The 22,251-nt window shown below is 39.6% G+C and overlaps 1 protein-coding gene across 1 annotated transcript in view; it reads left to right on the top strand.

The window, feature by feature from the left end:
• The first annotated feature begins 15,617 nt into the window (after positions 1 to 15,617).
• LOC150107907 (uncharacterized) overlaps positions 15,618 to 22,251 on the top strand; it is a 93,772-nt gene continuing 87,138 nt past the window's right edge. The window contains exons 1-2 of the mRNA XM_090415377.1: positions 15,618 to 15,627; positions 16,580 to 16,660. Of these exons, the coding sequence (XP_090271503.1) occupies positions 15,618 to 15,627; positions 16,580 to 16,660 (91 nt within the window). The remainder of the gene's footprint in view (positions 15,628 to 16,579; positions 16,661 to 22,251) is intronic.

Genomic DNA, 22,251 nt, shown 5'->3' with positions numbered 1-22,251 from the left:
GACAGATGGTATATCTGCACATTTGCTAAAGGAATGCTCAGCTGAATTAGCTAGGCCTTTCACATGTTTGTATAACTTGAGTCTCAGCTCAGGAATGATACCACATGAATGGAAGGAATGCATGATAGTTCCATTATACAAGGATGGTGCAAAAACTGATGTGTCTAACTAGTGTCCTATCAATATCTCTGGTGTGGTAGTGAAGATTTTAGAGAAGTTGGTAAGCACTTGCATGCAGAAATGGGCAGACAAACAAGCTATACTCTGCAAGGAGCAGCATGGGTTTACTAAAGGAAGGTCATATTTTATAACAATATTATGCCACGTTGGATAAAGGGAATGCATACATTATGATAATGTTGGATTTCTCTAAGGCATTTGATTGGATACCATACGAACGGCTCTTGCATAAACTGGAGAATATGGGATTGGAATATAAACTCTTGACTTGGATCAGGCAATGGTTGACAGACAGATATCAAAAAGTGGCATACAGTGAGTGTGAATCTGCCAGATTTAAGATGACCAATGGTGTACCTCAGGGTTCAGTCCTTGGGCCATTATTGCTCAATCTATACATTAATGACATCAGGCAGGGTCTAACATCAGATGTGCAATTGTTTACCAATGATGCAAAGATAGGGATGCTAATTAGGGATGTTACTGATATTCAGCACTTACAAAATGATTTGAATAGGCTGGAAATTTGGGCAAACGAAAATGGCTGTCAGTTTAATATGAGTAAGTGTAAAGTTATGCACTTTGGCATGATGAGATTTCCAGTGGCATATTATATTAGTGGAGTTATGCTACAAGAAACTGAGGAGGCAAGGGATCTTGGCATATTGGTGGATAGAAATTTGAAGTTCCAGGGTCACATAGCAAAAGTTGTAAATACAACTCGGAGGATAATTGTGATGTTGAAGCAAACCTTGACATCTAAGGATAAGGAAGTCATTTTGCCGCTTTATTATTATTATTATTATTATTATTATTATTATTTGTCACCTCCAGGGAGTCCAAAGACTCATCGAGGGAGTGCATCTACTCTACAACTCTGCTTCCACCACTCGCAATCCACCATCTGACCGCAACTACACCAACGCCATCTACTGCCAACCACCACCACTTGTATTTCCACAGACAATCACAAACATCCATGCCCATAGCAGGATTCGAACCTTTCAGCCTTTTGACTGGAGAGCGGATACACTAACCACTCAGCGAGCCAGGCTGGCTTTGATAAGGCTTTTTTATAAGGCTTTGATAAGTCCATACCTGGATTATTGTGTGCAGATTTTGTTTCCTGGATTTCAAGGGGATAAAGAAGCTGTTGAAAGGGTGCAAAGAAGAGTTACAAAGATTATATCTGGATTATGGTGTTTAGATTATGTGGACTGATTGCAAGCATGTGGATACAGACTCTGGTAAACAAGAAAAAGAGGGGTGATATGATAAAGGTCTCTAAACTTTTGAATGGGTGTTATAGTATATCATCTGATAAAATTTTTCATCATATGGAAGGTGGGGGAGAGAACATGGGGATATCTATGGAAGTTAAGTTTGTTCGCTGTCAAGAAAGGGATAAGAGCTACGCTTTTCACTCACAGAGCAGCGAGTGAGTGCCTTTAGGGGTAGCGAGTGCAGCTGGTTTTGGTGATTTATAGCCTCCCTTGATAAGTCCTTGACTCCCTGAAGGACTCAGATAATAATAATAATTATTATTATTATACGTAATGTGATCTCTTTAATCCTTGCATTTTGACCAGAATATCTATTAAAATCTTACTGCTGTATGTCTGCCTCAGGTTCATTTATGGTTACTGTTATCAGCAAACAACTGGATATTCATATTCAAATTATCCACAATATCATTAGCGTTCAAATTTAACAGCAATGCCCATGCAGCACATTTTGTCAGTAGAACACTACTAGTCATCTGCATTATTCTACATTATTAGAAACACGTATTCTGAAGTATTAATAATAATCCTAATTTTATTATTGGAAATATTTCATATAACTAACAGGCACAAGCACATTCATAAGGTGAAAAACAAATAATGGAATGTTATTCCCTTTTACAGATCTGAGCCCCATCATGCAGTGCTACACACAATGGGTGGTTACAAAATAAAATAAAATACAATTAAATAATAATAATTATTATATTAAAATGACATGAAAAATGGGGAGGGGGTGCTTGGCATTTATTAGGATGAGATTCTCTCCCAGGTCTTTGCAAGAGATTGATGGTGATTCCAATTTAAGTTTGAAATGTGTAGAACTGCTTTAGCACTCTCTTTAAACCACTGCTCAAATTTAACTGATGCTAATATAACATTGCTGGCCTGGTTGGCCAAGTGGTTAGCATATCTGCTCTCCAGCTAAAATGCTGTGGGTTCGAATCCTGCTACGGGCATGGATGTGTTGTGATTGTCTGTGAAAATACTAGTGGTGTGGTGGTGGTCAGTGGTAGATGGCGTTGGTGTAGTTGCGGTTCATTGTAGTTGGTGGATTGAGTAGTGGAGACAGAGAGCTGTAGAGTTAGTGCCCTCCCTTGATGAGTCTTTGTACTCCCTGGAGGTGTCATATAATAATAATATAACAGATATATGTTGGACCAGAGGATGCTTTGGTCAGTGTCCACATCATTCTGTGTCAGATTAGATTTTTCAGGTTTATTATGGGCATGTAAGATTGGTGTTTCTGCAGTCAGTTTTCAACTGAACATCCTATTTGTTCAAAGTACAAGAGGAGGCAATCACATCGAACTTATACATCATGGAGGAAGGGAGAAAAAGGAGCCTGTTTATGTTTTGTGGAAGGTAACTAGAAGGAGATTTTGTTAAGAGGGAAGAATGTAGGTCCTGAAGTATCTTTTCAGGATCTGTGCAATTGCTTCAGAGATTTTTTTTCTTCTTTTAATATCTGACTCACATATGAAAAGTTGCAAGTCATATAGCATATCAGTGGCTTGCATTTGGGTAAGAAGAAAGGAGGAATCATTATTATCCTAAGACCCCATGGAGTCACAAACTCATCTAGGAAGTCCCTTGTCATGCACACAGCTCATTATGCTGCACCTTAAATGCATTCAAATTCTCTGCAGACACCACACTCTCAGGCAAAGCATTCCAATCATTCACAACTCTGTATACCAAAAACCTAATTCTCACCCCATTGTTCACACCCTTCTTATGCAGTTTTCAGGGATGACCTCTTGTTCTCTCCTAATCTCCCACTATTTTACAAAAACCTCTTCAACGTTGATCCTATAACAACCCCTGGCCAACTTGTACATCTCTATCATATCATCCTTCTTCCTCCTATTCCACGATATTCTGTAGATTGCAACTTCTCAACCTTTACTCATACTCAACATTCCAGAATTCAGAAACTACCATAATCAGTCACCTCTGGACCCTATCCAACACTTCTTCATCTTTTTGAAAACCACCAAATCTGTGAACAGTAGTAAATGTGTGGCCTAACCTTGTACAGTGGAACAAGAATCTCCTTACTTCCACAAGTCAGTGTTCTATGCATCATTCCCAGAATTTGTTTTGTTGTCCTCACAATTTTGGCAATGTGTCCTCTAAATTTTAGATCCTTATCCACCATCAAGATTTCTTATTTCTTCCACCTCCAACAGTATATCCCCTTCTTCTTCTTCTCTTCCGTCTAAGACGGGTTGAGTCTTCTCTTGAGCAGGATCTTCCAGTCTTCTCTATTCCTTGCTGTTCGAAAAAGTTCCTTATATGTTCTTTATTAATTTCAGCCAGGTAATTCTTGGTCTTCCAGGTCTTCTTTTTTCATTTGGAAACGTATTGATTAGGATGTTAGGAAGTCTGTCTGCATCCATGCGTACAGTGTGTCCAAACCATCTCAGTTGTTGTTTTCTAATTTTTTTCTATTATTGTCTATTTATACAATAGTTCTTGTCTGACTGTGATGTTTGTTTTCTTTTCTATCCAACTTGTTCTATTTATTTTTCTTAAGCATTTCATTTCAAATGCCAGCAGTTTTTTCTCCTCTATTTTTTTAACTGTCCACGCTTCTGCTCCATAGATGACTGTTGGTATAATTATTGCTTCATATAATTTGATTTTGGCTTGTTTAGATATCTTGTTTGTTTTCCAGATTTTCTGTAATTTTCCTATGGTGGTCCATCCTATCACTATTCTGTGTTTGATTGTTTTGAGTTCATCTATTGTTTCTGTTAGTTTTGATCCAAGGTATATGAAGTTATCTACTTGTTCTATTCTCCGTTTAGGGTGGCTGAGATGGTAGTTCTGTTCCTTTCTATTTTCATCACTTTTGTCTTTTGTATATTTATTGTCATGTCATATGTTTTACAGGTTTCGTTTAGCTTGTTGATCAACTTTTGTAGTTCATTTGGGGTTCTTGCAAGAAGGACGAGATCATCTGCATATTTGATATTATTTATGTTTAAACCGTTGACATTGATTCCAGGCTCATTGTCTATTGCTTTCTTTACAACTTCTTCTAGATATATGTTGAATAGGCATGGGGATAATGGGCATCTTTGCATTACTTCTTTTTGGATCTCCATGGGTTCTGTTGTGTGTCCTTTTTAATTATTGCATTTGTCTTAGAGTAATATTTTATCAGAAACTATATTATATATTTGTCTATTGCTTTTTCTAGTAGAATTTTAAGAAGGATTTCTCTGTTGATGTTATCAAAAGCTTGTTTAAAGTCCACAAAACAACAATATAGTTCTTTGTGGTCTTCCCAGCTGAGCTCTGCTAGTTGGTGCAGTGTGAAAATTTGGTCTATTGTTGAATAGTTTCCTCGGAAACCAGCTTGTTCTATGCCTATCATTTCTTTGTAGGTGTTTTTTAATCTATTTTGTATAATTCTTATGAATATTTTATAGGTGTGAGGGAGTAAATTGATTGGTCTGTAATTTCTGCAGTCTCTTTTGTCTCCTTTCTTGTATATTGGGATGATCTTTCCAGTTCTCCAGTCATCTGAGATCTCTCCTGTTTGTAGTATTTTATTGAATAGGGTTGTTAAATATTCTATTGATATGCTGCCTCCATATGACCAGAGTTCAGTAGGGATAATATCAATGCCTGGTGCTTTATTGTTTTTCATCTGTTTTATTGCATATCTAACTTCTTCTTGTAAAATTTTTGGGTGATCATTATTTTCTTCTATTGTTGGCATTGTAGTTTTGTTTCCTTGGTGGAAGATAGTCTTAAAATGATTTGACCAGATTTTTCTTATATATTCTCCTTAAATTTTTTCTTATATATTCATCCTTAAAGAAGGATGAATGAGAGGGAAAGTGAGAAGAGGGGGTTGAGAGTTAGAAAGTTAGAAAGATTTAATGATAGAGAGAATGTGTCGCGAGGTTCGGAAGGTGAATTGGATTGGATGAAGCAAGAAATGAAATGGATGTTGAATGAAATTAAGAGAATTCAGGTCAAAACTATTAAAATAAATCATGATGGCATGAAAGAGTTAACGAAAGATGAGCGAGTGGCGTTGTATGGCGACTCCATTATTAAAGGTGTGCTAGAGGATAAAATGCACAAGGTATGTTTACCAGGCGGTAAAATGAGTAGAGTGATTGAGGCATTGAATATGAGACGGGAGCGAGCAAAAGAGTTAATTGTATTAATTGGTACAAATGATTTGAGAGAGAACAAAGAGCATGTCAAAATGAATGTCAGGAGACTGCTTGGAAAGATAAAAGAGAATAGTGTGACAGGAAGGGTAGTCAGTGTGTTGCCTAGGTATGATTGTGGTGAAATGAGGCGGAGAGCAAGGATTATGAATGATATTCTGGCTGAAATGTGTGAGGAGATGGGAGTACAGTTTGTTAATGTGTGGAATGAGTTTGAGGGACGAAGTGAGCTGTATGGGAGCGATGGACTGCATTTGAATGGTTATGGTGTGAGTCGCTTGGAGAGACTGCTGCTGGAAAGTAGAGAAGCGAATACAGAGAATGAATCAGATCGAGAGGGGAGTGATGTGGAAGAGCAGGAGAGTAAGACAGGAGAGATTGAAGAAGTGGAAATGAATGGGGAAGTGAGTGGTATGAGTATAGAAAATGAGAGAATGGGTGTACAAGAGGAGCAGGGAAACGGGGAGGCTCAGGCTGGACAGGGGTACACAGTGTGAGAAAGGTGGATGCTCCAAGAGGAGGTGAGAGCATGTGTAGGCAGGAAAGTAATGGGATGATCAGGGATCAAGAGGAAACAGTTGGAATTGCAAAGGGTTCTAAAATGAAGAAGCAGAAAGGGAAACGGCCCCAGTCCAGCATGGAGATATCACATCGAGTGAGTAGTATCAGTGGAACTAGCTGTAGATCCAGAAATGAGTTGTTGTGTTTGTATACCAATACTAGAAGTATAAGAAACAAGGCGGATGAAATGGTTGCACTAATTGCGTCTGTGCACCCAGAGATTGTCGGAATAAGTGAGACATGATTAGATGAGGACGACATCCTGACAGGAATAGAGATGGAAAGGTATGATGTGTTTCGGGAGGATAGAAGGGGTAAAAAGGGAGGGATAGTGCTGTTGATGATAGAGAAAGAGTTATGTCCATACAAGGTAGAGATGCAGGAGGGAAATAGGGCCAGTGGTTTTGAGGCAGTATGGTGTGAGATAGAGGTGAATAGAATCAAATACTTGGTGGGATGTTGTTAGACCTGGTAATGTGGATGGTGGTGATAGTGAAATGTATAGTCAAATAAGTCAAGCAAATAAGAAAAGGGTGATCATTATGGGTGATTTTAATTATGGCAATATAGACTGGAATGAAGAGATAGCAACTGGAAGTAAAGAAAATGAGTTTCTTGAGTTTTTGAGGGATAACTACCTCAGACAGTATGTAACAGAGGGCACACGAGGATTAAGGATCTTGGATTTGGTCATCTCGTCAGAGGATGTAATTATCAATGAGGTGTCAAATCATCCACCAGTTGGTGAAAGTGACCATGAGGTGATTACCTGGGTGGTTGCCAGCAGTGCAAGGACCCCTGTGAAAAAAGGGTATATGTGGAACTACAAGGGGGTGATTATGAAGAGCTCAGGAGACAGCTTGCAGGTGTAGCATGGAATGAGGATTTAGCTGGAAAAGAGATCAATGCAGCTTGGGGGATTTTCAAAAACTACTTAGTAGATGCAATGTCTAAATGTATACCATGGGTGAGAAGGTTAAATAAGGTAGGTGTGAGATGGATGAATAAAGAGATTAAGCATGCAATACAGAGAAAAAGGGCATTGTGGAGGCAGCATAAGAGAAGTGGAAGTAACCAATTTCATGAGGTCTACAAAGACCAGGCAAGGAGGGTGACTTGGTTGGTGAGAGTAGCTAAAGAGAGGTATAAACAGCAGTTAGCTAATGAAGCCAAAAAGAATCATTTAGTTTCTAAGTCCACAAATCATCAGTATTTTCTCCATAGCCTCTCCAGAACATTCCATAGACTTGCCACAATCTTTGTCACTTACCTCTGAATCCTCTCCACCACTTCTTCATCTCTGCATAACCAAGGTGTTTAGTTCTCTGTGCAGTAGTCCAGATGTGGCCTTATTAGAGCCTTATATACAATAACCACTTTATCTCTGCTTGTTAGTGTGTGTACTTCGACAACCACATAAACTGATGTGCTGTTTTGCTTACCTTTGTAATATGAGCACTCAATGTCAACTCCCTATCCTACAATCATACCCCCCCCTCCCAAGTTCTTGGCCTCATCAGTTTCCTTCAGTTAGTTCCATCAATATAGTACACAGCTTGTGATCTCTTCCCAAAGTGTATCACTTTGCACCTGTCAACATAAAATTGGCACCAATTATTATTATTGTTATTATTCAGGCCTCCATGGAGTTAAAAGACTCATTGCGGGAGGCCCTTCCTAGGAAACACAAAGTCCATCAAGACTCATCGTGAAAGGTCCCTCCTAGGAAACACAAAGTCTGTCATACCACTCCTTAAACTCATTGACCATTATCGCTCTCACCACTCTATCTGGCAATGCATTCCATGGTTCAACCACCCTCCATGCAAAGAAACCACTCCTCACCCTCTTGTTCATGGTTTCCTTTCGTAACTTCCAGGGATGGCCTCTTGTCATCACTCCTTCCCGCTGTTCAATTAAGCGAAATAACTCCCCAGTGTAAATCCTGTAACCATCTCTCAACACTTTAAGTCTCAATCATATCACCTCGTCTTCTTCTATTCACCAAACTCTGCAGTTCACATTCCCTCAGCCGATCCTCATAACTAACATTGTACAGTTCTGAAACCATCTTTGTTATATGCATTTGTACTCTTTCCACAGTGAACTTATTCCCTTCAAATCCTGGGGACCAAATCTGAGAACAATAGTCTAAGTGTGGCCTGATCAGGGTCTTATACAATGGGAATGATAACTCTTATCCTTGCAGGTCAGTGTCCTTCTCATTATTGCAGCAATCCTCTGTGTTACCTTCACCAACTATGCAATATGTCCCTTAAATTTCAGGTTTCTATCAATCACGAACACAGATCTTGTCTCCCCTATGTCCTGCAGTATAGCTCCTCCAATAGAGTATGTATTCACCATTCCATTGATGTGTCCAAACCTCAAGACCTTACATTTTGCTGCATTAAACTCACTCCCCATTCATTTGCCCATCTGCCTAGCTTATTCAAATCCTCTTGCAGGGCTACCACATCTGCACTATTATTAATAACCCTTCCCAGCTTCACATCATCTGCAAACAACTGAATATCCCCCTGCGATCCACAGACAATGTCATTGATATAAAGATTAAACAATATAGGTCCCAGTATTGAGTCCTGTGGGACCCCACTTGTAACCCTCTGCCTCCTTGAAACTTCCCCATTATACACAATTCTCTGATACCTATCGGACAGCCAATCCTAAATCCACTTGACCAACTTGACATCCAAACCCATGTGCTGCAACTTAAATATCAGCTTATCATGTGGCACCCTGTCAAATGCCTTTGCTAAATCCAAGAAAATGACAATATATGCCTTACCCTCATCTACTGCTCTTGTAACTTTATTATAAATGGCTAGCATATTACTAAAACAACAGCGACCTTCACAAATCCATGTTGACTATCACAGATAACATTACCCTCATCTGCCTAATGCTGTATATGGTCCCTCACTAATTTCTCCAAGATCTTAACAACTATTTATGACACACAAACTAACCTACAATTAAACAATTCCACTCTGCTTCTGCCCCATTTTGGTATAAAAATATACCATCCAGCCCCACAGCTATACTGACATACAGAGTACTCTGTACTTGTAACATACTCTGATCCTGCACCTTTAAACATCGAAAATGCCTTATCCCTCTAGTATTAAAATTTACTCCTCCAGGATGAAATACTCCAATAAAGTATTCATTGAACAATTCCAGTATGTCCTCTGCATCAGTCATTCTATTCCCATTTTTATACTACAATGTTATTCTTCCATAATCATTTCTCCTCCTACTGGCCACATAGCTAAAAAATTCCCTGGGATTTTCTTTGGATCTTAGGGCCGATCTCTTCTCATTGTGCGAGGTAGAGGTAGGCAAGACAGGATATTTAGTGGGGTGTTGCTACAGACCCAGGAGCACAGAGAATGGGGACCAGGAGATGTTTAGACAGCTAAGTTTGGAAAGTGCAAGAAGAATGATTGTTATGGGAGATTTTAACTTCAGTAGTATAAATTGGAGAGAGGAAGATGCATGTAGCAATAGGGGAATGGAATTTCTAGAATTCTTGAGGGACAAATGTCTTAGGCAACATGTAACAGAGGGAACAAGAGGTTCAAAAATTTTGGATTTGGTTATAGCATCAGAAGAGTTGATAATAACTGAGTTGACGTCTCTCCCACCAGTTGGAGAGAGTGACCATATGGTGTTGACTTGGAAAATGAATAGACATGCAGGAGTATCAAAGAGACGGGAACTTATGTGGAATTATAAGGCAGGTGATTATAATAGTCTTAGACGTCAACTTCGGGAAGTTTCATGGAGAGAGGAATTGGAAAGCCGGGATATCACTAGAGCGTGGGAAATTGTGAAAGAATATTTGTTATCAGCAATGGTAAGTTGTATACCACGAGTGAAGAAGAGGATGCAATTTGGGGTAAAGTGGATGACAAACAATAATAAACAGGAATTGCATGGAAAAAGAGGCTATGGAAGAGATATAAGGAGACAGGTGAAGAGATGCATGAGGAATATAAGACACAGCCCAGAAGAGTGACTAGTGTGGTAAGGAAAGCGAAACTGGAATATGAGAGGAGATTGGCCCTAAGATCCAAAGAAAATCCTAGGGAATTTTTTAGCTATGTGGCCAGTAGGAGGAGAAATGACTGTGGAAGAATGATATTGTGGGATAAAAATGGGAATAGAGTGACTGATGCAGATGACATAGTGGAATTGTTCAATGAACACTTTATTGGAGTATTTCATCCTAGAGGAGTCAGTAGTAATGCTAGAGGGATAGGACTGGTTCAAGGTCTGGAGGTACAGGAGGAGAGTGTGTTTCAGATACTGAGTACTCTGGATGTCAGTAAAGCTGTGGGACTGGATGGTATTTCACCACGAGTTTTGAGAGAATGTGCTAGGGAATTGACAGTGCCTTTAACGTGGCTTTTCAGTGAAAGTCTGGCTTTGGCAAAGGTGCCCATGGAATGGAAGGAAGGTAAGATAGTGCCATTGCATAAGGGTGGTAACAGACTGGATGTGTCTAATTATAGGCCAGTCTGTGTGTCATCAGTAGTTGTTAAGATCTTGGAGAAAGTAGTGAGGGACCATATACAGCATTGGGCAGATGAGGGTAATGTTATCTGTGAGAATCAACATGGATTTGTGAAAGGACGCTCTTGTTTTAGCAATATGCTAGCCTTTTATAATAAAGTTACAAGAACATTAGATGAGGGAAAGGCATATACTGCAATGTTCTTAGACTTGGCGAAGGCATTTGACAGGGTGCCACATGATAAGCTGATATTTAAGTTGCAGCACATGGGTCTGGATGTCAGATTGGTCAACTGGATTCAGGATTGGCTGTCTGATAGGTATCAGAGAGTTGTGTATGGTGGAGCAGTTTCCAGGAGGCAGAGGGTTACAAGTGGGGTCCCACAGGGCTCAGTAGTAGGACCTATATTGTTTAACCTTTATATCAATGACATAGCCGGTGGATTGCAGGGGGATATTCAGTTGTTTGCAGATGATGCGAAGCTGGGAAGGATTATTAGTAATAGTGCAGATGTGGTAGCCCTGCAAGAGGATTTAAATAAGTTAGATGGATGGGCAAATGAATGGGAGTTTCAGTTTAATGCAGCAAAATGTAAGGTCTTGAGGTTTGGGAAACATCGATGGGATGCTGCATACTCTATGGGAGGAGTTATACTGGAAGAAGTAGGGGAGACAAGAGATCTGGGGTTGATGATTGATAGAAACCTGAAGTTTAGGGGACATATTGCAAAGGTGGTGAAGGTAACACAGAGGATTGCTGCTATTATGAGAAGGACACTGACCTGCAGAGATAAGAGCGTTATCATTCCGTTGTATAAGTCTCTGATCAGACCACACTTGGACTATTGTTCTCAGATTTGGTCCCCAGGATTTGAAGGGGATAAATTAACTGTGGAAAGGATACAAAGACAGATGACAAAGATGGTTTCAGGACTGTACAAGGATAGTTATGAGGATCGGCTGAGAGAATGTGGACTGCAGAGTTTGGTGGATAGAAGAAGGAGAGGTGATATGATTGAGACTTTTAAACTGTTGAGAGGTGGTTACAGGGTTGACACTGGGGAGTTCTTTTGCTTGGTTGAACAGTGGGAAGGAGTGATGACAAGAGGCCATACCTGGAAGTTACGAAAGGAAACTGTGAGCAAGATGGTAAGGAGTGGTTTCTTTGTGTGGAGGGTGGTTGAGCCGTGGAATGCATTGCCTGATGGAGTGGTGGGAGCGAGAACGGTCAGTGAGTTTAAAGAGTGGTATGATAGACTTTGTGTTTCTCAGGGGGGGGGGACCTCCCCTTGATGAGTCTTGTGAGACTTTATGTCTTAGGAAGGACCTCCCTCGATGAGTCTTTTGACTCCTTGGAGGCCTGAATAATAATAATAATAATAATTCCAGTTTCGCTTCGTTACGTATTAATCACTCTTCTGGCCTGTGTGTTATATTCTTCATGCATCTGCTCTTCTCCTGTCTCCTTATATGTCTTCCATATCTCTTTTTCGCATGCAGTTCCTATTTAATATTGTTTGTCATCCACTTTACTCCAAATTGTGTCCTCTTTTTCACTTGTGGAATACAACTTGCTATTGCTGCTAACAAATATTCCTTCACAATTTCCCAAGCACTAATGATATCCTGGCCTTCCAATTCCTCCTTCCATGAAACTTCCCCAAGTTGATGTCTAAGACTTTTATAATCACCTGCCTTATAATTCCACATGTGTTCCCGTCTCTTTGATATTCCTGTATGTCTATTCATCTTCCAGTGTCAAAACCACATGGTCACTCTCTCCAACTAGTATGAGAGATGTCATCTCAGTTATTATTATTATCAACTCTTCTGATGCTATGACCAAATCCAAAACTCTTGACCTCTTGTCCCCTCTATTACATGTTTCCTAAGACATTTGTCCTTCAAGAATTCTAGAAATTGCATTCCCTTATCTTCCTCGCCCCAATTTATACTGATGTAGTTAAAATCTCCAATAATAATCACAACCTACCTCGCACCATATGCTTTCAAAATCATTACTGTCACTGCCCTCCAAAACCTCCGCTCTTAGAGGACATAAGTCGTCACTTATCATAATCAGTACTCCAATACCATGCTTTCCCTTCCTATCCTGCCAAAAAATGCTGTACCCTGCTACTTCTATTCCTGTTATTATATACTCTTCTGTCAGCTACGGCTCAGTGATCGCAATAATCTTTGGCCAGGCTGATACTATCAGCGCCACCAATTCATCTCCTTTATTTTGGATACTCCTGGCAATAGTACAAAGCATAAAAATGTCACTGCTTCTATAGCATTGTCCCCGCTCGACTCCACTGGACTCAGTGTTACCTGATGTTGTCCACCAAGCACCCATTCCCTCAAGAGGCCACCCTGGGAATTCTAGTTTCCCTGCATTGACACACCGACTTGTTCAGAAGAACAGCAATCTGTCCAGATTCTTACATCCTTCCTCACTGAAATGCAAGTGGTCTCTCACATACAATTCTTTTCTCTCCTCAAACACCCTCCAAGCATCCATATATTCCAATCCTCTCTTCTGAGACATTCTAGATATTATGTTATTCAATATTACTGCTTTTCTTCTCAGCTCGTCAATATCATACCTAGGCAACATGCACACTATCTTTCCTCTCTGCGTCTTCTTTCGTACAACCTTAAGCAAGAATTTCATATCTCTCGTGCCCAATTCACTTTACCTCTCATGTCATTTGTTCCTACCATCACAATCATCTCATCCACCCTTTCATCCCTCTTAATTGCCATAGCCACACTTTCTATCGTTCCTCCAGGCAAACACTCCTCATGCATCCTATCTTGAACACCACGGATCATTGAGTCCACCATACATTACACCTCTTACTCCACCCTGTTGCTTGATTGCTCACATGCATCTCTCACTCTCTATCCTCTAACACTTTCTGTGTTCCCCTACTTACCTGCCTTCTAAACATCACTCTATCCCTGTTTCCAGTGCTCCCTCGCATTCTTCTCATTCCCTCTCTCCTACTGTTTCCATTCTCTCCTTTTCTATTATTCCCATAACTCTCTCTCATTCCCTCTCTTCCACTGTTCCTATTCTCTTTTCCTCTATAATTCCCATCTGTCTCTCTCATTGCCTCTCTTCCACTTATCCTGTTCTCTCCTTTTCTACCATTCTCCTATCTCTATCTCTCTCTCTCTCTCCCCCCCCCTCTCGTCTACCGTTCTATCATTCCCATAATTCTCTCTCTCCCTCTCTTCTACTGTTCCTATTTTCTCCTGTTCTATCATTCCCATAACTCTCTCTCTCCCTCTCTTCTACTGTTCCTATTTTCTCCTGTTCTATCATTCCCATAACTCTCTCTCATTCCCTCTCTTCTACTGTTCCTATTCTCTCCTGTTCTATCATTCCCATAACTCTCTCTCAATCCTACTCTGATTTGGCTTGCATTCGTCTCTTCTATTCGCCTAATCTCATCTTTCGCACTTCTCATCTCATTCCCTAGACATTCCACCTGCTCTTTCAGCTCATCTCTCTCTCTCTCTGCAAGACAGCCACTCTTATTTGCCATTCATCCTCCCAATTGAGACCATCTTTGAAAACTCAACAATCCTTCAACCGTTCCATACTCCCCATTCTCATTATTTTATTCATATTTCTCTCGCCATTCTCGCCCTCTATCATACCACTCATCTCTCTACGTGAAGAATCTCCCACCTCTGACTCAACGAGGTCAGTTATAGCAAGTTCCTCCAATTGCCTACATTTTGCGCATATACGTATTTCCCCTTCTCTCACCTGCCACATATACAACTGCCCGGACAATACATTCCACAAGTCCCGCATGCTACAAAATCCCATATGATATCACACAAAATGGACTCCTTAAATGGGGGAGGACTTGGCGATACACCATTTGCAATTTTAACTGCCGCTGCCACCATTATTCAAAATATTGTCGAGGAACTATTGCAACTAAACACTAAATAAGTATAAGGGAGTATAACTATATAAGTAAAGTACAAACAAAACGTTTAAGTATACTAAATATAAAAAAAAACAACTAAATAATGAAAACTTATGTTATCTTCATTTTCTTTTCCACTGTTATGCATCAGATTCTGGCTCCATCTTCTCGGTAACCAAAATACACAATATAGCAACAACTAACTTCAAAAACAACCACTGAAGGACACTCGTATTCCAGAAAAACAACGTAGCATAAATCTCAACAGAAGTCATACTATTCACCGATTAAAAAGCACTCAAAAGTAATTAGCAGGTGAAATTCGAACCCATGCCTCAGTGAGACTGGTGCCTAAAACCAGTGCCTTAGACTGCTTGGCCACACTACCTACCAATTTACCATCCACTCAATCTTACATTTTGTTCTGTGGAGAATTCCACATGAGCACATTATCTTTTTCATTGCCATCTGGTCATTCTCTTAATTTTTTGTTATTTGTACAATGAAAAGAATGACCAGATGTTACAAGTTCATACTGCTTGTTTAATGTGGCAAAATGTAAGGTTATGCATTTTGGGGTGAAAAGATTAGCAGTAGTTTACTACATTGGTGGAACTGTACTCCAGGAAATTGATGAGGCATGAGATTTAGGAGTGTTGGTGGATAAGGAGTTAAAGTTTAGGGGGCACATTGCAAAAGTGGCCAAATCAGCTCATCAAATCACTTGGTTGCTGAAGAATACGTTGACAAGCAGGTTATTGTTCCTCTGTATCGAGCCTTGATAAGACCCCATCTCGAATACTGTGCCCAGATTTGGTCACCTAGGTTTCTTCTTGATGGGGAGGAGGTTGAGAGGATCCAAAGGCGAGTGACCAAGATGATAGCAGGTCTGTGGAATGAACCTTATGAGAACAGGTTGAGGATTTGTGGGTTGCAAAAATTGGTTGATAGGCGGAGGAGGGGAGATATGATTGAGACATTCAAATTACTGAAGGGTTTCTATATAATTAATTCAGAAGATATTTTTGAGAACAGGGCTGGTTGTGGGAGGACTAGGGGACATCCATGGAAACTGGACAAAAGTGTGGTTAGTAAGGGTGTTAGAGCTGGGTTCTTTACTTTTAGAGTGATGAATGAGTGGAATGGGCTGCCAGAGTCTGTGGTGGATGCTGTGATAGTGAATGAGTTTAAGGCGAGATATGACAGATACTGTATGAATGTCGAATAGTTGTGATGAATATGATTTGGGGTCTCCCTCGATGAGTTTAAGGACTTCTGGAGTTGCCCGTAATAATAATAATAATATTGCATTTTTATGATTTCAAGTCACTGCTATCGTTGTTCTTACTTTCTTCACCCTTCTCACATTTGTTAAGAAAAACCCCTATAACAAACATGCTCTCCGGTTTTGTTCTCCTTCCATAAATCTCTCACTCTGCAAAGGACATGCATTTAGAACATTACAGCAAATACAATCACACATGCTAATATTGCCCCCCCCATTATATTGTGCATCAGTGCCATGATGCACAATATAATGTGCATCATGGCACATTATATTGTGCCATGATGCACATTATAATACACACCACCCTTGTATGCACAATACAGCATACAAGGAGGAAACAAATATTTAACCTTGAAAATTACAAAATTAAGCACACCATCCTTACAGTTAATCAAACAAGCACTCATCAGTATAATAATGCAAAAAAGAAACAGCTAATTATCTCTAAAAAGAAGTTTCTTCCAAAAGGAACTTATCTTTCTGCACTAAAAATCATCTCATGTGGTACTTCTGTCTTCTCGCAATAAAAAAAAAAAATTAATTAATTTAAGAACAATAATCTTTTTTTCCTTTTTACAGGTAGCACAGTATATATCACTCCTATATCTTCATATCCTGGTGTCAGCCCAGATCATTCTGCAACACCAAAACATTCACCAGGTATGAAACACATTGTAATCATGTTCAGATTTTATACTAAACCTAAAAGTGTTAAATTAATTCTTACATGTAAAACTCTTTGGAATGCACAGTGTGAAAAAAAATAAAAAAAGAAATAGTTTTCAAAAAGCAAAAAGATTTTTTTATTGCTCAAGATTTATCACCCCCCACCCATTTTTTCAAATGATATTTCCCAGTAAAGTAATAGGCATTCCATAAATTCATTAGTGGTTCTGTATCATTGTTTGGAGATCATATCTTTCATATGGGAACCATGTGAAGGAGTGAAAAGAACAGTAAAACAACATTGATTTCCCAGAGAATATGAAAAGAAATTTTTGCTCTAATGAATGTAATACACTGCTAGTGCAGGTGGTGAGTACTCCGTCGATAGCACAGAAAGCTTTGGCATAAAGATCAGTTGATGCCTAGGATTTTTCGCAGTGGATGTATTCTAAAATTGCTATATGTATGCACAGAAAAATGTGAAAGATTTGTGGACCGTTTGGGTAAATGAAAAGGAGGAAAGCATTAACTTATGTGAAAAGTGCCTTGAGAGTTTAGAGGAATTAGAAATGGGAACAAAAGTCAGGACTGTAGTAGAAGAGCTTAGGCAAGAGTTAGCGAAAATGAATAGTGAAATGAAACATCTCAAAGAGGATATTAAACATCTAAAGAAGAGATTGGCCGATGAGAAGGGGGAAGTTAGTATTACAAAGAAAGGGTCAAATGAGAATCTTATATCATTATTATTATTAAGAGAGACCTCCAGGGAGTCAGAGACTCATCGAGGGAGCCACATACTACACACACCAGCTATCATACTTATTCTTGAATTCATTCACACTGCTTGCACTCACAGCATCCAATGGCAATCCATTCCAATCATGCACCATCCTCTGAGAGAAAAATCTAGCCCTCACACCCTTCTTCGTGGCCTTCATTCTCAGCTTCCAAGGATGCTCCCTCATTCTTTCCCCACCCTCCATAAATTGAAAAATTCCAGCAATTGAAATCTTGTATGATCCTTTCAGAAGTTTGAAATTTCTCATTCATATCACCCTTCTTTCTCCTGTTTGCTAGTGTCTGCAGTCTACAAATTCTCAATCTGTCTTCATAACCAGTATTCATAATGATTATATGGGGACTTAGAGATGTGATGATTAATAAAGTTCACAAAACATGCTTTCCTGGAACGAACAATGAAGCAAATAACTGATGTGTTGCAGAAAGAAAAGACCAGGCGTAAAATTAGTGGTAGTCGTGGGCACAAATGACCCAGTCGGGTTAAAAAAAGAGTGGTGATAGAGACTTGAAGTTATTGCAGCAAGTAAAGGATAATAGTGTTGTTGGAAAAGTCATAGGCTTGTTGCCGGGATATGACAATAGTGAATTGAGAAGGAGAGCAGAAATAAATGAATAGTAAGATGGCTGAGTTGTGTGAGGTAAACAGACTTCAGTTTGTAAATCTATAGAGTGAATTTGAAGGAATGATGGAATAATTTAAAGTTGATGCATTGAATTTGAATGGGTTTGGTGTGGAGAATTTAGAAAGGCTATTGTTTTCTGAGAAGGCACAGAGTCAAGAATTTAATGTAGTAACTGTCCACTAGTGAAGCAGGATAGCACAACTAAATGCATTTTTTTTATGTGGTGAAACCTGTGCAGTATCAATAACTGTAGAGTAACTATGTATGCCACAGTAGATAACTTTTTTTTATTCTGTAGATATTTCATCTTAAGTATCATAAGACATCATCATTACAACTAACGAACAGCAATTGGAATGAAATCAACAACCAAAAAACAGTAGTGCACATGGTTAAATTAGAATCTCTGTGTGTATACAGTCTCATGTTCGTGGATTAAAAACTATTGGGCTGAATTAAAATTACTGAAATTAAAGCATAGCAGATAAATTATTGAATACAATTGAGGATAACAATTTCTCACACTTCTGGAATAGTGAGAGTGAGACAGTCATTTCAATTAAGATTAGGTCTATGAAGTAAGGCTTCAGCACTTTCATTATATAACCATTCATGTTTATATTATTATTATTGTTGTTATTATTATTCAGGCCTGTATGGAGACAAAATACTCATTGTGGGAGGTCGTTCTTAGGAAACAGAAAGTTTATCATACTTGAACTCATTGACTGTTCTTGCTCTAACCACTCTCTCAGGCAGTTCATTCCACGGTTCAACCACCTTCCATGCAAAGAAACCACTCCTGATCCTCTTGCTCACAGCATTCTTTTGTAACTTCCAGGGATGGCTCCTTGTAATTTCTCCTTTCCACTGTTCCACCAAGCAAAAGAACTCCCCAATGTCAACCCTATAACTGCCTCTCAACAGTTTAAAAGTCTCGATCATATCACCTCTCTTTCTTTATTCACCAAACTCTGCAGTCCACATTCCCTCAGTTGATCCTCGTAACTGACATTGTACAGTCTAAAAACCATCTTTGTTATTTGCCTCTGTACCCTTTCCACAGTTAATTTATCCCCTTCAAATCCTGGAGACCAAATTTGAGAACAATAGTCTAAGTGTGGTGTGATCAGGGTCTTGTATAATGGAATGATAACTCTTATCTCTGCAGGTCAGTTTCTTTCTCAGTATTGCAGCAATCCTCTGGGTTACCTTCACCACCTTTGCAATATGCTCCCTAAATTTCAGTTTTCTATCAATCATCACCTCCAGATCTCGTCTTCCCTATTTCCTCCAGTATAGCTCCTCCAGTCGAGTATGCATCTTCCCATTGATGAATCCCAGACTTCAAGACTACATTTTGCTGCATTAAACCGAAACCGCCATTCATTTACCAATCTGTCTAGCTTATTCAAATCCTCTTGCAGGGCTACCACATCTGCACTATTATTAATCGCCCTTCCCAGCTTCACATCATCTGCAAACAACTGAATACCCTCCCATACAATCCACTGACAATGCCATTGATATAAAGGTTAAACAATATAGGTCCCAGTACTGAGTCCTGTAGGACCCTACTTGTAATCCTCTGCCTCCTTGAAACTGCCCTGCCATACACAACTCTCTGATACCTATCGGACAGCCAATTCTGAATTCATTTGACTAACCTGACATTTAAACCCATGCGCTGAAACTTAAATATCAGCTTATCATGTGCCACCCTGTCAAACGGCTTTGCAAAATCCAAAAAAATTATATTATATTCCTTTTCCTCCTCAACTGGTCTTGTCACTTTATTATAAAAGGCAATCATATTACTAAAGCAAGCACGCCCATTAACAAATCCATGTTGGTTCTCATAGATAACATTACCCTCATCTGTCCAATGCTGTATATAGTCCCTCATTAATTTCTCCAAGACCTTAACTACTGATGACACACACCAAACTGGCCTATAATTAGACACTTCCAATCTGCTACTGCCCTTGTGCAGCGGCAGTATCCTACCTTCCTTCTATTTCCTGGGTACGTTTCCTGCAGCCAGACTTTTAGTGAAGAGGCAGGTCAACATAGCTGTCAATTCTTTAGCACATTCTCTGGATGTGCTAAAGAATTGACTGGATGAAATACTGGATGGTATTTCACCTTCTTTCCAAAACCAATGGTGAAATAACATCCAGCCCCATAGCTTTACTGACATCAGGAGTGCTCAGTATATGGAACACACTCTCCTCGTGCAACTCTAATCCCCGAATCTGCCCTATCCCTCTAGTATTAAAACCTATTTCTCCAGAATGAAATATTCCAATAAAGTGCTCATTGAACAACTCCTCTGCATTAGTCACTCTTTTCCCATTTTTATCTGACAATGTCATTCTTCCACAATCATTTCTCCTCCTACTGGCCACATAGCTAAAAAATTCACTGCGATTTTATTTGGATCTTAGTGCCAATCTCTTCTCCTATTCAAGTTTTACCTTCCTCACCATTCTGGTCACTCTCCTGGCCTGCATCTTATATTCTTCTTGTATCTGCCCTCCACACCTCTCCTTATATTTCTTCCATAATCTCTTTTTCAACTGCAGTTCCTGTTTGATATTGTTTGTCATCTGCTTCTTCACCCGTAGAATACAGCTTACTATTGCTGTTGCTGCTAACAAATATTCCTTCACAATTTCCCAAGGACTAATGATATCCTGGCCTTCCAATTCCTCCTTCCATGAAACTTCCCCAAGTTGACATCTAAGACTATTATAATCACCTGCCTTATAATTCCACATATGTTCCTGTCTCTTTGATACTCGTGCATGTCTATTCATCTTCCAAGTCAAAACCACATGGTCACTCTCTCCAACTGGTGGGAGAGATGTCATCTCACTTATTATCAGCTCTTCTGAAGCTATGGCCAATTCCAAAACTCTTGAACCTCTTGTGCCCTCTATTACATGTTGCCTAAGACATTTGTCCCTCCAAAACTCTAGAAATTCCATCCTCTTATTACTACATGTATTTTCATCTTCCCAGCTTATACTGCTGTAGTTAAAATCTCCCATAAGAATCATTCTTTTTGCACTTGCCGAGATCAACTCCCTAAACATCTTCTGCTCCCCACACTCTGTGCTCCTTGGCTTGTAGCAGCACCCCACTAAATATCCTGTCTTTCCCCCCTCTACCTCACACCATATGCTTTAAAAATCATTAGTGTCACTACCTTCCAAAGCCTCCACTCTTAGAGGACATAAGTCGTCACTTATCATAAGCAGAACTCCACCACCATGCTTTCTCTTACTATCCTGCCAAAAAATGCTGTACCCTGCTACTTCTATTCCTGTTATTATATCCTCTTTTGTCAACCATGTCTCAGTGATTGCAATAATCTTTGGCCAGGGTGATGCTATCAGCACCACCAATTCATCTCCTTTATTTGGGATACTCCTGGCACTAGTATATAGCATAAAAATGTCACTGCTTCTATAGCTATCATTGTCCCCTCTCGACCCCACTGGACTCAGTGTTACTTGATGTCGTCCCCCCTTCCCCAAGCACCCATTTCCACAAGAGGCCACCCCTGTTACCATCCACCCTGGGAATTCTAGTTTCCCTGTATTGACACACTGACTCATTCAGAAAACAGCAATCTCTCCAGATGCTTTTGTCCTTCCTCATTCAAATGCAAGTGGTCTCGCATATAGTTCCCTTCTGTCCTCAAACGCCCTCCAAGCATCCACATATTCCAATCCTCTCTTCTGACACATTCTGGCTATTATGCTATTCAGTATTACTGCTCTTCTTCTCAGCTTATCACTATCATACCTGGGCAACACACACACACACACTTTTCTCTCTGTGTTTTCTTTTGAACAACCTCAAACAAGAATCTCAGATCTCTCGCCGCCCGATTTACATTGCTTCTCAAGTCATTTGTGCTCACCATCACAATCATTTCATCCATCCTTTCATCCCCTCTTAATTGCCATAGTCACATTTTCTATCATCCCTCCAGGCAAACACACCTCTGGCATGTGTGGATCTATGTAGTTATATCTTTATAGCTATATAGTTATATGTGGATCTATGTAGTAACTTGGCATTTTGCCATTGGATCATGTGGCTAGCATTTTCGATTCCATGTCATTCAAGGTCAGATTTCTGAGGTTTGAT

The sequence above is a fragment of the Typopeltis vanoorti genome, chromosome 3 (genome assembly GCF_054136105.1).
Source record: "Typopeltis vanoorti isolate ZY-2024b chromosome 3, IOZ_Tvanoo_1.0, whole genome shotgun sequence".
In the NCBI taxonomy this organism is placed as follows: Eukaryota; Metazoa; Arthropoda; class Arachnida; order Uropygi; family Thelyphonidae; genus Typopeltis; species Typopeltis vanoorti.
The sequence above is the reverse complement of the archived record's forward strand: the minus strand, read 5'-3'. Positions and strand labels throughout refer to the sequence as shown.